Source organism: Papaver somniferum, chromosome 2 (assembly GCF_003573695.1).
Source record: "Papaver somniferum cultivar HN1 chromosome 2, ASM357369v1, whole genome shotgun sequence".
Classification (NCBI taxonomy): Eukaryota; Viridiplantae; Streptophyta; class Magnoliopsida; order Ranunculales; family Papaveraceae; genus Papaver; species Papaver somniferum.
In genome coordinates this window covers 85,203,607-85,217,232 of record NC_039359.1, presented here as the reverse complement: position 1 = coordinate 85,217,232, position 13,626 = coordinate 85,203,607, and the positions used below count along the sequence as shown (strand labels likewise).

At 36.5% G+C, this 13,626-nt stretch overlaps 1 protein-coding gene across 1 annotated transcript; it reads left to right on the top strand.

Annotated features, from left to right (window-relative positions):
- On the top strand, positions 1-780 carry LOC113351535 (uncharacterized mitochondrial protein AtMg00310-like). The gene has a single exon (XM_026595500.1). It carries the CDS (start codon positions 1-3, stop codon positions 778-780), a length of 780 nt encoding a protein of 259 aa, XP_026451285.1.
- The last annotated feature ends 12,846 nt before the right edge of the window (positions 781-13,626 follow it).

The window sequence follows — 13,626 nt, the reverse complement described above, 5'->3', positions numbered from 1 at the left end:
ATGGAATCTAAATCTAAAGGTTGGAAAAGTCTTGTCCTTCCACAGATCTGTAGAGCTGTGTTAAATAGAGTTGTTCTTTCTAGTATACTGAATTACCTGATGGGTTGTTTCCTACTGCCAATAGGAATAACCAACAAGATTGATGCAATTCAGAGGGATTTCTGGTGGGGTAAAGACTCAGGAGGAAGAGGGTTCTATCCAAGAGCTTGGCCATATCTTTGTAAACCTATTGCTAAAGGAGGCCTAGGATTTAGGAATGCTCATAGGTTCAATCTTGCAATGCTGGCCAAAGTGGCTTGGAGATTGATAAAAGAACCAAATGCTCTTTGGGTTAAATCAATGAGATCTAAATATTTTAGGAATAAATCCCCCTTTAAAACCAAAATCTCATCAAACAACTCTTGGACTTGGAAATGTATAAAGAAAGGTCTAGACTTAGTTCAACAATACAGTATGTGGGAAGTGGTAAATGGTCAGGAGATCAACATATGGGATGATAAATGGATCCCAGGATTAGACAGTACCATAGATTATCTTAAAAACTCTAGTAATAATTCCCTAGTTAAGATGGCAGATCTGATCATTCCTGAAACATCTTCTTGCAATCTTCCTATTATCTTCTCTGTTTTCCCAACTGATATTGCCAACAAAATTAGGACCATTCATATCTTTGTTGGAGATCATCAAAACACTAGGACACACCAACTACGATGGAACTTAACCAATAACGGAGAATTCACTGTGAAGTCAATGTATGACAAACTTAATGAAATGGAGTAGACATTGTTAACTTATCTCTGCCAGATTATTTTTGGAAATCTCTATGGAATCTTAATATATCTGAAAGAATTAAAGTTTTTCTCTGGAAATGCCTTCAAAATGCTCTGCCTACTAATGTCAAATTATATGTGATGAGTGCTAAAAAGTGCATATTTCTATATATTTTTCTTGGCATTTAACTCATCTTTTGTGCATTAATTCTACATTTTATCCCATATTCTGTATTTTCATTGTTTTCAAGAATAAATATTTTTATTAATTAATTTTGCATTTTTAGGTAATAAATAAAGTTCGGATGAATTGCGGAGCGGAATAGAGCAGAAAAGTAGTAAAAAGCCGCGAAGAATGTTGTGCACAAGACCAAGAGGGCAGAAATGGGCTCAAGAAGGAAGAATTGTTCTTAAAGAAGTTATGGGCCTGACATACCCAAGGCCCAAAACCCTTTCTCAAACCCATTTCCACTACCCAAGCCCGTATCGGATTTCAGCCGTCAGATCGAAGCATTTCAGCATCCTACGGTCGCTCCATCATCGCACATCAAACTCCGAAGCTCCCGCTGAACATCGCAACGCCCATCTCCATCTTGGGCCGTCCTTTTCGTTGCATTCCTCCATCCGACGGTCGATACCCGCAGATTCACATCTTATCGTTGGATCTACCTACCATTGTCACATCCTACGGATCAGATCGAGATACATCATCTCTCGCTGAAACCGCTACACACCACAGCACCAAACACCCTACACCTCTACCAAACACCCCCTTCTTCCCAAATCATCGACCACTCTCTGCCCATCCCTGTTGCAGAACCACCACCATCACCCTGCCACTGCCATCGCCACCACCTACTCCATAGCCACCTAAACACCACCACCAACTCCACTATAATCATTCCCCTCATCTTCTAGCCATCTATCCTACCAATTTCTTTTCTTTTCTTTCTCAGAAAACCCTAGGAAAGAAATTGGTACAATAGCTCGAGCTAGAAAGAGAAATTGAAGGCATGGGAAGGAGCAGAGAAGGGAGAAGAAGCATGGGTTGAAGACGGACTCGTCTTATCACAGTTGGTGAGTAAAAAAATCGAAACCCTAATTCTCTGATATTTTGGGGATTTTTAGGTTTTTGCTTGCTTGTATAAATAGAAGGTGTTGGGTTTGAAATTGGCTCATGCCTGGGCTAGCCAGAGCACCAATTGAGACTTGGGTTAGCCAAGCTCAAGGGTTCAGTTCAATTCCAATTTTTGTATCAGTTCATGTTTATGATGTTATGATGTTCTAATCCATTCTGCTAGGGTTAAATGGAGCCCTTAATATTTTGCTAAATTGATTCATGTTCTTAGTGGTGTTATTGCTGTACTTAATTGCTTAAGGGTAGATTTCATCTTAGTTCTACAACATATTACTTTCACCATGTATGTCATGCATCCTTGGTAGTTTGATCAATTCTATGTTGTTGTGCTGTAAATCATGCTTAAAATGAATAGATTTATCTTTTGATTAGTTGTGCTTTAATCAGACAATTAATACTTGTGATGAATGCTTTTTACCAGAGACAATGACATCACTGTAACTGAATTACTAAGCTAAGATTAGGTGGTGGACTCCAAGATCCTAGCAATCTCCATATCCACACTGAGATTTAGCTTTTGTCTTGACACTTTAGGATTCGAATTCAAGTGAGAAACATAGAAAATCAACACAACTCCCTCCTAGTCCCTGAGGACAAACCCCTTCTTACTCCACCTATCTACAACAACCCTGTATACTTGCAGGTGTAGTTGTAGGTTCTTTTGAAACCCTATCAAAACTTGATAGGGTTTCAAAAGAACCTACAACTACACCTGCAAGTATACAGGGTTGTTGTAGATAGGTGGAGTAAGAAGGGGTTTGTCCTCAGGGACTAGGAGGGAGTTGTGTTGATTTTCTATGTTTCTCACTTGAATTCGAATCCTAAAGTGTCAAGACAAAAGCTAAATCTCAGTGTGGATATGGAGATTGCTAGGATCTTGGAGTCCACCACCTAATCTTAGCTTAGTAATTCAGTTACAGTGATGTCATTGTCTCTGGTAAAAAGCATTCATCACAAGTATTAATTGTCTGATTAAAGCACAACTAATCAAAAGATAAATCTATTCATTTTAAGCATGATTTACAGCACAACAACATAGAATTGATCAAACTACCAAGGATGCATGACATACATGGTGAAAGTAATATGTTGTAGAACTAAGATGAAATCTACCCTTAAGCAATTAAGTACAGCAATAACACCACTAAGAACATGAATCAATTTAGCAAAATATTAAGGGCTCCATTTAACCCTAGCAGAATGGATTAGAACATCATAACATCATAAACATGAACTGATACAAAAATTGGAATTGAACTGAACCCTTGAGCTTGGCTAACCCAAGTCTCAATTGGTGCTCTGGCTAGCCCAGGCATGAGCCAATTTCACACCCAACACCTTCTATTTATACAAGCAAGCAAAAACCTAAAAATCCCCAAAATATCAGAGAATTAGGGTTTCGATTTTTTTACTCACCAACTGTGATAAGACGAGTCCGTCTTCAACCCATGCTTCTTCTCCCTTCTCTGCTCCTTCCCATGCCTTCAATTTCTCTTTCTAGCTCGAGCTATTGTACCAATTTCTTTCCTAGGGTTTTCTGAGAAAGAAAAGAAAAGAAATTGGTAGGATAGATGGCTAGAAGATGAGGGGAATGATTATAGTGGAGTTGGTGGTGGTGTTTAGGTGGCTATGGAGTAGGTGGTGGCGATGGCAGTGGCAGGGTGATGGTGGTGGTTCTGCAACAGGGATGGGCAGAGAGTGGTCGATGATTTGGGAAGAAGGGGGTGTTTGGTAGAGGTGTAGGGTGTTTGGTGCTGTGGTGTGTAGCGGTTTCAGCGAGAGATGATGTATCTCGATCTGATCCGTAGGATGTGACAATGGTAGGTAGATCCAACGATAAGATGTGAATCTGCGGGTATCGACCGTCGGATGGAGGAATGCAACGAAAAGGACGGCCCAAGATGGAGATGGGCGTTGCGATGTTCAGCGGGAGCTTCGGAGTTTGATGTGCGATGATGGAGCGACCGTAGGATGCTGAATGCTTCGATCTGACGGCTGAAATCCGATACGGGCTTGGGTAGTGGAAATGGGTTTGAGAAAGGGTTTTGGGCCTTGGGTATGTCAGGCCCATAACTTCTTTAAGAACAATTCTTCCTTCTTGAGCCCATTTCTGCCCTCTTGGTCTTGTGCACAACATTCTTCGCGGCTTTTTACTACTTTTCTGCTCTATTCCGCTCCGCAATTCATCCGAACTTTATTTATTACCTAAAAATGCAAAATTAATTAATAAAAATATTTATTCTTGAAAACAATGAAAATACAGAATATGGGATAAAATGTAGAATTAATGCACAAAAGATGAGTTAAATGCCAAGAAAAATATATAGAAATATGCATTTTAGCACTCATCAAATACCCCCAAACCTGAATTTTACTTGTCCTCAAGTAAAACAAAACTAAGGAAATCCTAACTATACCACTGTCGCTGGTCTCTCGAATGCATTTAGCGTATGCACTAAGCCTTTTAAACCACTAAGTGTCCCTAGTGGACGAGTTGAAGTCTCGTGAAGGTTTACCAGAGGTGTGCCTACAAAACCTAAGGACAAAATATAAGCTCAGATTCCATCAAACGTGACATGTGCAAAACAGTTAAGCTCACAGCAAAATGGAGATGTCAATCTAGCTATCGAAGGCACAATCCTAGCACTGATAACAAATAAGGACATGTGATAAGAGTGTAAAGTGTATCCACATGTGTAAAGAAAGATCTGAAGTTATGACTACTAATCACCAAGAGATAGTTTCTCAGGCTAAGAACTGAGGTCGAAATCTAGCTAGCTGTCCGGACTTTACGAGAATTGTGAATGAGTTGGAGGTATTTCACAATTACTCGCGTTGTACATCAATGGCATACACCCTCCTTGCTTATTACAACGAAACAACAAAAAGATCTTTACATGACTCTTATTTACATTGACTATCTCTTTTATTTTTGGAACAAGAGATGATGGAATTGAACAATACTTGATTTTTTTTTTTGTATTTTTCTGATATATTTTTTTTTTTTTTTTTTTTTTTTTTTCTGAATATATACATCGTTTTTTTTTTTTTTTTTTTTTTTTTTTTTTTTTTTTTTTTTTTTAAGCAACACTTTTGATACATATACAAAAGGAAACAAAAGATTACATGACACTTTGCAAGAGGTAGCCCTTTTTGATGCACCCAGTTAAATTCGATGGTTGTCTTTCTTAATGTAACCTCCATCTTCTATCCCAACCAACCAAAGAACAAGCTAGTCAAGTTTCGTTCAGTATTCTAAAGTGATTGGCAATCGTAACTTCCTATCCAACACCTTGAAGATCGAGGCCATACATGTATTGGTAGATCGTGCGCGTGCAAATTTCTTATCACTATGTGAATTGTGCTAGAATCAGGGTGCCTAAATATCTAGACTAAGACTCCTAATAAAAATACATATTTGCACAAGAGTCAACATTTCAAGGTAAATGAGCTCCATTTTTATGATTTTTCATTTTTTTAATTTTTTTGAATTTTGACTTTTTTAATTTTTTTTTGGAATTTTTCAATTTTTTTCAAAAAGATGGAGTTTGTTTTCAATATAGCAAATTATCATGGCATCTACTCTATACCCCCAAACCTAAACTAAACATTGTCCTCAATGTTTCAAAACATGGAAAGAATTAAAATGCAACATATGGAAAGGGACATGCTGAGCAGAGTAAAAGGAGAGAGAATACCCGATTTCGGCGAAAGCAGAATTAAAACTCCGTTATTCAAGGCAAAAATCCAACATATTTTAGCCGAAATCATATTGGATTAGCAAAATATATACAAAAGGAACAAAAGGGTTTTTAAAAATTTATCTACTGGATTATATACAACAAATATTCACCATACACTAACAATCTAAAGAGTTGAGGATCAACCCAAAAGACAAAGTGTTGAAACATAGAAAGTTTCAAAACACTAAAATTGGACTGAAATGGGAGTGAGAGTGAAAAACCGAATGAATCACCCCTAAACCTAAATTGTTCAACAGGTTTACTTTTAAGCACAAAATCTTTTAATTTTAGGGGTTCAGGATTCAAAAGGTCTAACTCATAATGGACTGTTTTCGGGATGGGCAAAGAAATGCATTCCAACTGTGGCTCTTTAAAAGTGTTATATTTTGAAGCAAAATAGTCCAAGAGGACTTGGGAGGCACACAGTTCCAATCCTAGATTGGGAATTTTCAGAAAAGTTGGTTTAAATTTTTTGTTGCAAACCAAATCTAGGTTGGGTGGAATAATCTCAATTTGAGATTTAGGTAAGAAAGTGGGTACATCTAAATTATTTTCATGGGTAAGATCAATAATACCAACACATACTTTCCCTAAATCAGAAACAGGTAAAACATGCTCACATTCATCGAACAAAACATCAAGACCTAAATCAGTATCATGATTGTTCGAAGTACTCAAATCATCACCGGAAGAAATAACATTTTGTGACTTAGGCAAGGAATCAGACACATCAAATTCGTCCTCATGCATAATAAAATTAGTGTCTACAGAAGATTCAACTATTCCTATGTCATGTTCATCTTCACAGAAGAATTGTACAAGCCCCATATTAGAATCAAAATCATATGAATTACAATGAGTATCAGAAGAAACAACATTCATGAAGGTTGAGGCTGAGATGAGAAAGCCATATGTTATTGAACCAAAAGGTTCCACAATATTTTCAGCAAAAACATGTTCTTCTAACATATCATTATCATCATAATCATCATCATGGTAACATGCATATTGATCCTCATTAAAAGTGGTGGTGTCCTTAGTCGATTCATGTTCCTCTAAATCAGGTTCATATTCAATATCATTTAGATGAATGGGACTGGACACTTTATTAGGGACAACATGCATTTTCTCATGAATTTCCTCCTTTTGTAGTTGAAGCAAAATCTGATCTAACTTCGCCTGAATGCGTGACATAGTTCTATCAGAATTTTGCTCACCGAGTCTGAGAGCTTCTACGGTGGAGTCTAAATTCCTGGGAGTACAAAATTCTTCATGTTCAAATTGTGGTGAATGGTACATGTGTGCATGGTCATTAGGGTTTACAAAATATTGATCACAACCTTCGAAAGGTTGATTATGGTCCCAATGACTACCAGCCTCACAATTTGTGGGCATTTCATAATTTGGATTTTCATGGTATCCCCTAGATTTCCTAAATTCATGCAAAACATAGCAATATTCATCAGGGTGGTCTAAACCACCACAAAAGGTACAAACATGCATATTAGGTTGGCTAGGTTGATACATGGGTGAATAGTTATACGGGTTTGCATATTGAGGCTCATGACCTTGAAAAGGTCCATAATTATAATCCCTATAACTATTGACATCATGGTCTGTGGGAGGCTCATAAGGTGAATCTTACCCGTAAGCATCTCTAATAGATTTATTCCCAGAGGCAGACCAAAATCCAGACATGTCTTTGTTTTATGAAATAATCACACAAATCACAAAAAAGTAAGGCCCAAGGGAGATGATAAAAATTTGGTTTAATTTGGGAGCAATTTTGGTTTTTGAAATTAGGAGCAAGCCCACATTGGTGGGAGAAATTGCTTTGTCAAGGGAAGTTGAACTAAGCCTACAATGTGTATGCAAACTGAAGCCCAATGTAGCTTTTGAAATAGCCTAACTGTTGCTTGTTTGGTCGGAGGCCCAGTTGGGCTTTCAAAAGTTCAGTTTTTCTAATTTAAAACTACAGGCCCAAATCAGTCTAACATCACAAGCCCACAAGCAATTAAACAAACAAGCCCACAAGTAATTAAGATTACAAGCCCAACAGAAAATGGAAAAAATTATTACAAGCCCACAAATTAAAAATGGAAGCCCACAGGTTGGGTTCTCTTAATGGGTTTAGGCTTACTTGAATAGCACAGCCCAGCTGTTCAGTTAGGTTGCAAAAGCCCAGTTGGGCTTTGGATCGTCCAAGCAGCTCACGTCCAAGCCCAGCAGCAGCAAGTGTAGCAGAGCCCAGCTCAGTTGCACAAGCTCAGTTCAGAGGAAGTTGCACAAGCCCAGCAGAAGAGGTTGGCAGGTTGGCAGCAGTCCAGCAGTTCAGAGTTAGCAGGCTTTGGCTTTGGCTTTGGCAGCATCAGTTGGCAGCAGTTTGCAGCAAGTTGGATCAGAAGCAACAGCAGTGTTTTGTTTAACTCAAGCCCACAGAACTGACTGTGTAGCAACTTCAACAGCTGCAGTCTTTGGTTCTCAGTGCTGCTAGCAACAGCTTCTCAAGTACCCCTTGATTGCATTTGCACAAACCTGTTGCTTTTTGCCTTTGCAGCTCCTCTCCTCTCCTTTGCAACACCACAATGGCTTCACAAGGACAATTTTCAGCTCTTTTCTCTTTGCACCAGCTACCTGAACACTCAAATTATGAGTTCAGTTCTAGTTCAGTAAGCAGGTTAAGTGGCAGGGGAAATGGTAGAACAAAAGTGCTGGTTACAGCTACAGATGTGCAGTGCAGTTGGCAATCAAAGTGAGAAGGCAGTTGCAGTTTCAGGTTAATATGCAGAATGACAAGAAGCTAAGAAAGCAGATGACTATTGAACAATGCAGAATTGCAGAGTGCAGAATGCAGCTAAACTAAGATGCAGACTAAAACTACAGAATGCAAATATGAACAGATGCAATATGTCAGGAAAAAAAAATGGTTGGTATGCAGTTTATGCCAATGTAAAGACCAAATGCAAGATGTAACTAATATTTACAAGGTTACAATGATGCAAACTAAGCTAAAATGAAGTACAATAAACTAGCAAACTAACAACAATTAATGATAATGCAGTTAAAGCTACAGGCTTACACTAAGTTACACCAAGAATGCAAGATGCAATGATGCTATGAATATGCAGTATATGCAAGAAGATGCACTAGCTAACAATGCAATATATACAAGATGACAGTGCAAGAAGGGAATGATGGTTATGGACAGCAAGCAAGAATGCAAGAAAAACAAAGAGACAACACAGCGCCGCTACCGAGTCCCCGGCAGCGGCGCCAAAAACTTGTTGGGGCTAGAAATGTAGTCCTAAAAATTCTACTGCAAGTGCACAGTGTCGGCAAGCAACACAGGGCAAGCACAGGTCAGTTCCACAGGGACAAGGGGGTGCAGGTGCTATCTTTCTTATTGTGACCAAATTCTTGCTGATTACACTAACCAGGGCAAATTACATTAAACAGAACTAATCATTAGCATTCAACAGAACTAATCATTAGCAGTTATTAACTTCCCAATCATTACACAGAATTAGCATTTACTTTCCACTAACAACCATTAACAGAACAAGCATTAAATTCACAACCATTAACAGTTATTAACTGAGCTAGCATTAATTTCTCAATCATAAACAGAACTAGCATTTATTTGACAGAACTAACATTAATTTTCCACTAACATTAAACATTCAATGCATTGACTTCAGGTTAGCATCAAAATCAACACAGTCTTTATTCTTGAAGCATTAATCACTAACTACTAATCATTTACATTAACTGAACATTAACATTAATCATTAACCATTGACTGAACATTAACATTAGCATTTATTTCTGGAGCACTAATCATTAATCATTGATACTAATCATTCACATTAACTGAACAGCAGATTTGGATGCAGAACATTACACTAATTCAATCATTTGCTTGTTCACTTCAGTTAATATGGTAAGGTTAAATATGTATCCCCTGTCTGCACTATGTGTAATAATGATCTAGAAACCACTGAACATTTGTTCTTTCATTGTCCTTATGCTATATCTATTTGGAACTCTGCACCTAATCATGTTTCTTTGAATCTAAACATTAACAGTACAATTTTAGACCTATGTAAAATATGGATGACTAGTCCTAGAACTGACATCTCTCTAGAACTCATGCTTACAAAAATGTGGTTTATTTGTAAGGAAAAATATGATAGAGTTTTTGAACATAAAACTAAAAATAGTATTGCCTTAAGCTTGGAAATTCAGAGGCATATTGATTTTTGGTCAGCAAAGAAATTTAAGGTTGCGAAAAAACACAGAAAAAAAAGAATAAAAATCCTTGGAGTGCTCCAAATCTGGGTACTCTGAAATTTAATGTAGATGCCACTTGGTTGTCTGAGAATTTACCTTCAACTTATGCCTTTATTTTGAGAAATGCAGTAGGAGATTGTGAAGGACAAGCAGCTGGTCTCGACCCACAAGAAGCAGAAGCTATAGGAATCTGACAGACAACAGTTTGGGCTAAGGAGCATCAGATATAAAACTTTAGAGTTGAAGGCGATTGTGAAAGCCTTTTCAACTTCATTAATGGAAAAACAACAAACATTTCTTGGAGATCCAGACAGAGCTTATATGCTGGAAGCTCACAGATTAACAAAACTTTGTAATAACTTTTTGGGTTTCTTCTTTGTTCCTAGACTAGGTAATCAAGTAGCTGACAGTATATATAAGTCCATTAACAATGAAAACTCTTTCATAGAATGGGGCACAACTCTGTCATAACTTCCATATTAGATGGCTCTACTTCTTTTGTAACCTCTACTCTTCATGAGTCTTAGTTCTTAATGCAATGTCTTATTTACAAAAAAAAAAACTTGAGATTGACATATAAAAACTCTAATTCAAGGAGTAGTGGCACTCTTCTTTCCACTAACTCTATTTTGCACTCCTTAGGTGTTTTTGCTTAAGGTTTTCCATAAAAAAAATATTAACTACTTGATCACGATGAATCAATGGGCGAATGAATATGTCAGGCGATGGCAATTATAATTCTGCATGACCTTATGAAGAGTTTTGTAATTCTGGCAGAGTTAATGAAAAGTATTAAACCCTTTAGGAAAGCACTATGGTAGGATATTTTGTTAGTTATAGCTTATTTATAGCGAAAGAAAGTACTCCTCTCGGAAACTAAGTTTAATATGGTGAGTTTGCTTTTTTTTTTGATCGGTTAAATAGAAATTTAATTGAAAAAAGGCACTTAAGTGGGTACCTTAACCCAATGAGTACAACCGAGCAAAAAAGGGGAACCGAAAGGGGATTCGGCTACCCAAGAAAAAAAAAACGCAAAACAGTACGGATGCCGGTAAAATGAATCCCATAAAGAAATCACAATATTTGCCGTAAGTCCTAACATTTGTGTGTTCGATTCGGCCCAAAAGAATGCTTGTAATTTGATATCTCTAATGAGGTTTGCCAAATTTTTCTTTTTGTTATCAAAGGTTCTTGCATTTCGCTTTTTCCATATACACCACCATATAGCAACCGGGATGTTATTCCATATTCGGATAAGTTTTCCGTCTCCCCAATTAAACTTCCAAGTCTTCATAGATGTGATGATATTAGGGTTGTGTGACCATCCAAAGTGGCACCCTTCAACAAAGTAATCCCATATTCTCCGGATTCTCCAACAACCATAAAACAAGTGTGAGCTCGATCATCGTATTCCTCAAAAAAACGACAAACGCTAGAGACATCCATACCTCTTCTCAAAAGTTTATTCGCCGTCATTACCCGGTCATGATAGAGAAGCCAAAGAAAGAAATTGATTTTGTGAGGATGCTCATTGCTCCAAACAACATTGGTTGGGTAATCTGGCTCAAGCAAACTCACCATATAAAGACAATATTGTGAGTTTGCTTGGCTTAACGAACGGGTTGAATAGATCTCTTTCGTCTTTAAATTAAGTTCTGCCTCTCGGAAACTAAGTTTGCATGACAATATATATGGATATTGAATTTTCGTATCTAATTTTCATTTTTAAATGAACCTACTTTAACTACTAATATTTCTCTTTAGCTCTTTTTATTTACTAAAATTTTATTTTCTCTATGATATCTTTTTTTTAATATCTCCTAAACATACAAAATATGGGTAAATATTTGAAAAGCAAAAAAGTTGGACGGAAACGCATTTTTTATATTGCACTATTGGCAAAAAAATTCAGTTTTCATCTTTATACTAACTGATGGAAACGTCCAATAGTGAGGTGCACTTTGACTCTCATTTCGCTTGGTTACATTTAAGCTATCCCTAGCGAACCCCAACTGTGGTGCTTGGCCTTGAAGACACAAATTTAAATAAAATAAATTAGAAAAAATGTTAGATGAGATGTCTAACGATGTTACAAAGCTTATCTAGAAAAGTAACTCTTGAGATACGGAGCTTTAGAATCCGTCCTATTTTTTTTATCAAAAATGTTATATCTGACAATTTTTAAACTTAAGGCAAAAATAATAATATAGGATTATACTGCCATAACATTTAATTGTAGAGCTCTTAGAAAAATAAAATGTAGTTGACTTGCGTTGCTTGTCAACAAATCTTGGTTTTTTCTAAACTACATTTGAACATATGTCATTTAAGGTTGAATCATGACTTTCTATGTTAATGCATGTTTTTTAGATGAATTAGCGTAGAATCCTTCCAAAATTTAGCATCTGTTAAACATGCATTAAATTAAAGTCATTGCTTGCCCATGCGCCATGTTCATATATAGGCAACATTTGACAAACTGCTTGATCCCATCTTTGACATCATTCTCACTTTAAAACAACATGGAGACATAATCTACCCGTATGTACACATATTTATACAAGTACTTTATATATTTCACTTTTCATATTGATGCGGAAGTATTTTTTCAAAATCCATAGATTATATGTAATGATCCAATGTTTTTTTACGAATTTTCCGTTATAAAGTGCAACTTCTCTACCATCATCACGTCTTGTATAAGATAAATACGATGGTTTCTGGTGTAAAATTCTTCGAAAACCGTTTCATGAACTTTTCATTATTCCTACAAATAATATCAGTAAGTATAGGATGTAAGTATACAACTCTGATTCAACATGAATATGTGGTTCATCCGGTCCATGTACAAGTCCTATGGATTTGTAAGATCCTTTCGGTTTGCTCTTATGTTTATTCGTTCCTTGTCATTTTTGTGATAAAAATGTGGAGAAAATAATATATGAAGTAAACAAGTGATTTATGATCACTAGGAAGGGATATGTGTGCTTAAATCGTTATATCTAACGAAAGAGTAAAGCATAGACTAAGGGGGAGAAGCATATCATCTTGTTGTATAACATGTTATACTACAAAATGGGAATAACAAAGATGTTCGAATTGAATATATACATAGCTTTCCTTTAGGGGGGAGTAAAGCTTTTGTTATTCAAATGTCAACAGCGACATTTATTTTTTGAATTTGTGCAGGATATTGTATTGTTGAAACTTAGAATCAAGCGTATGAAGAATAAGTTATTTTGTAATTCGTTTATGTGCATATGTATTAGAGTTTTGTTACTAAAATTAACAAAGGGGGATATTGTTAGAGCATTGTTCGGTTGATCCCACTAAGTGTTGCTATGTCAAGTTTGGTTGTCATATTTTAGTATCAAAACTCAATTAGAATCGCTTGATTGATTGTACTAGAGTCAACTTCATTTAGGTTAGACTATAAAGTATAGGAATGTTGAGACATGCAAGTATTACCTTAAAACCCTTAAAAATCGTGAAGATATATCGACTACAATGAAGACATCATCCTTCCACTTGAGGCATAGTGATACTGACTTGACTTGTTTCCAATCATATAGTTACTTTCAAATCGTTTAATATTGAAAACATAACATTGGATGTTATATTTAATACTCTAGTATTATACTTAGTCATTTTAGTATGATCAAAGTGTCAAGGAAGATATTTGATT

Excerpts from the sequence above, each read along its gene's own strand:
- LOC113351535 (XM_026595500.1), top strand. The coding sequence starts at position 1 with ATGGAATCTAAATCTAAAGGTTGGAAAAGTCTTGTCCTTCCACAGATC.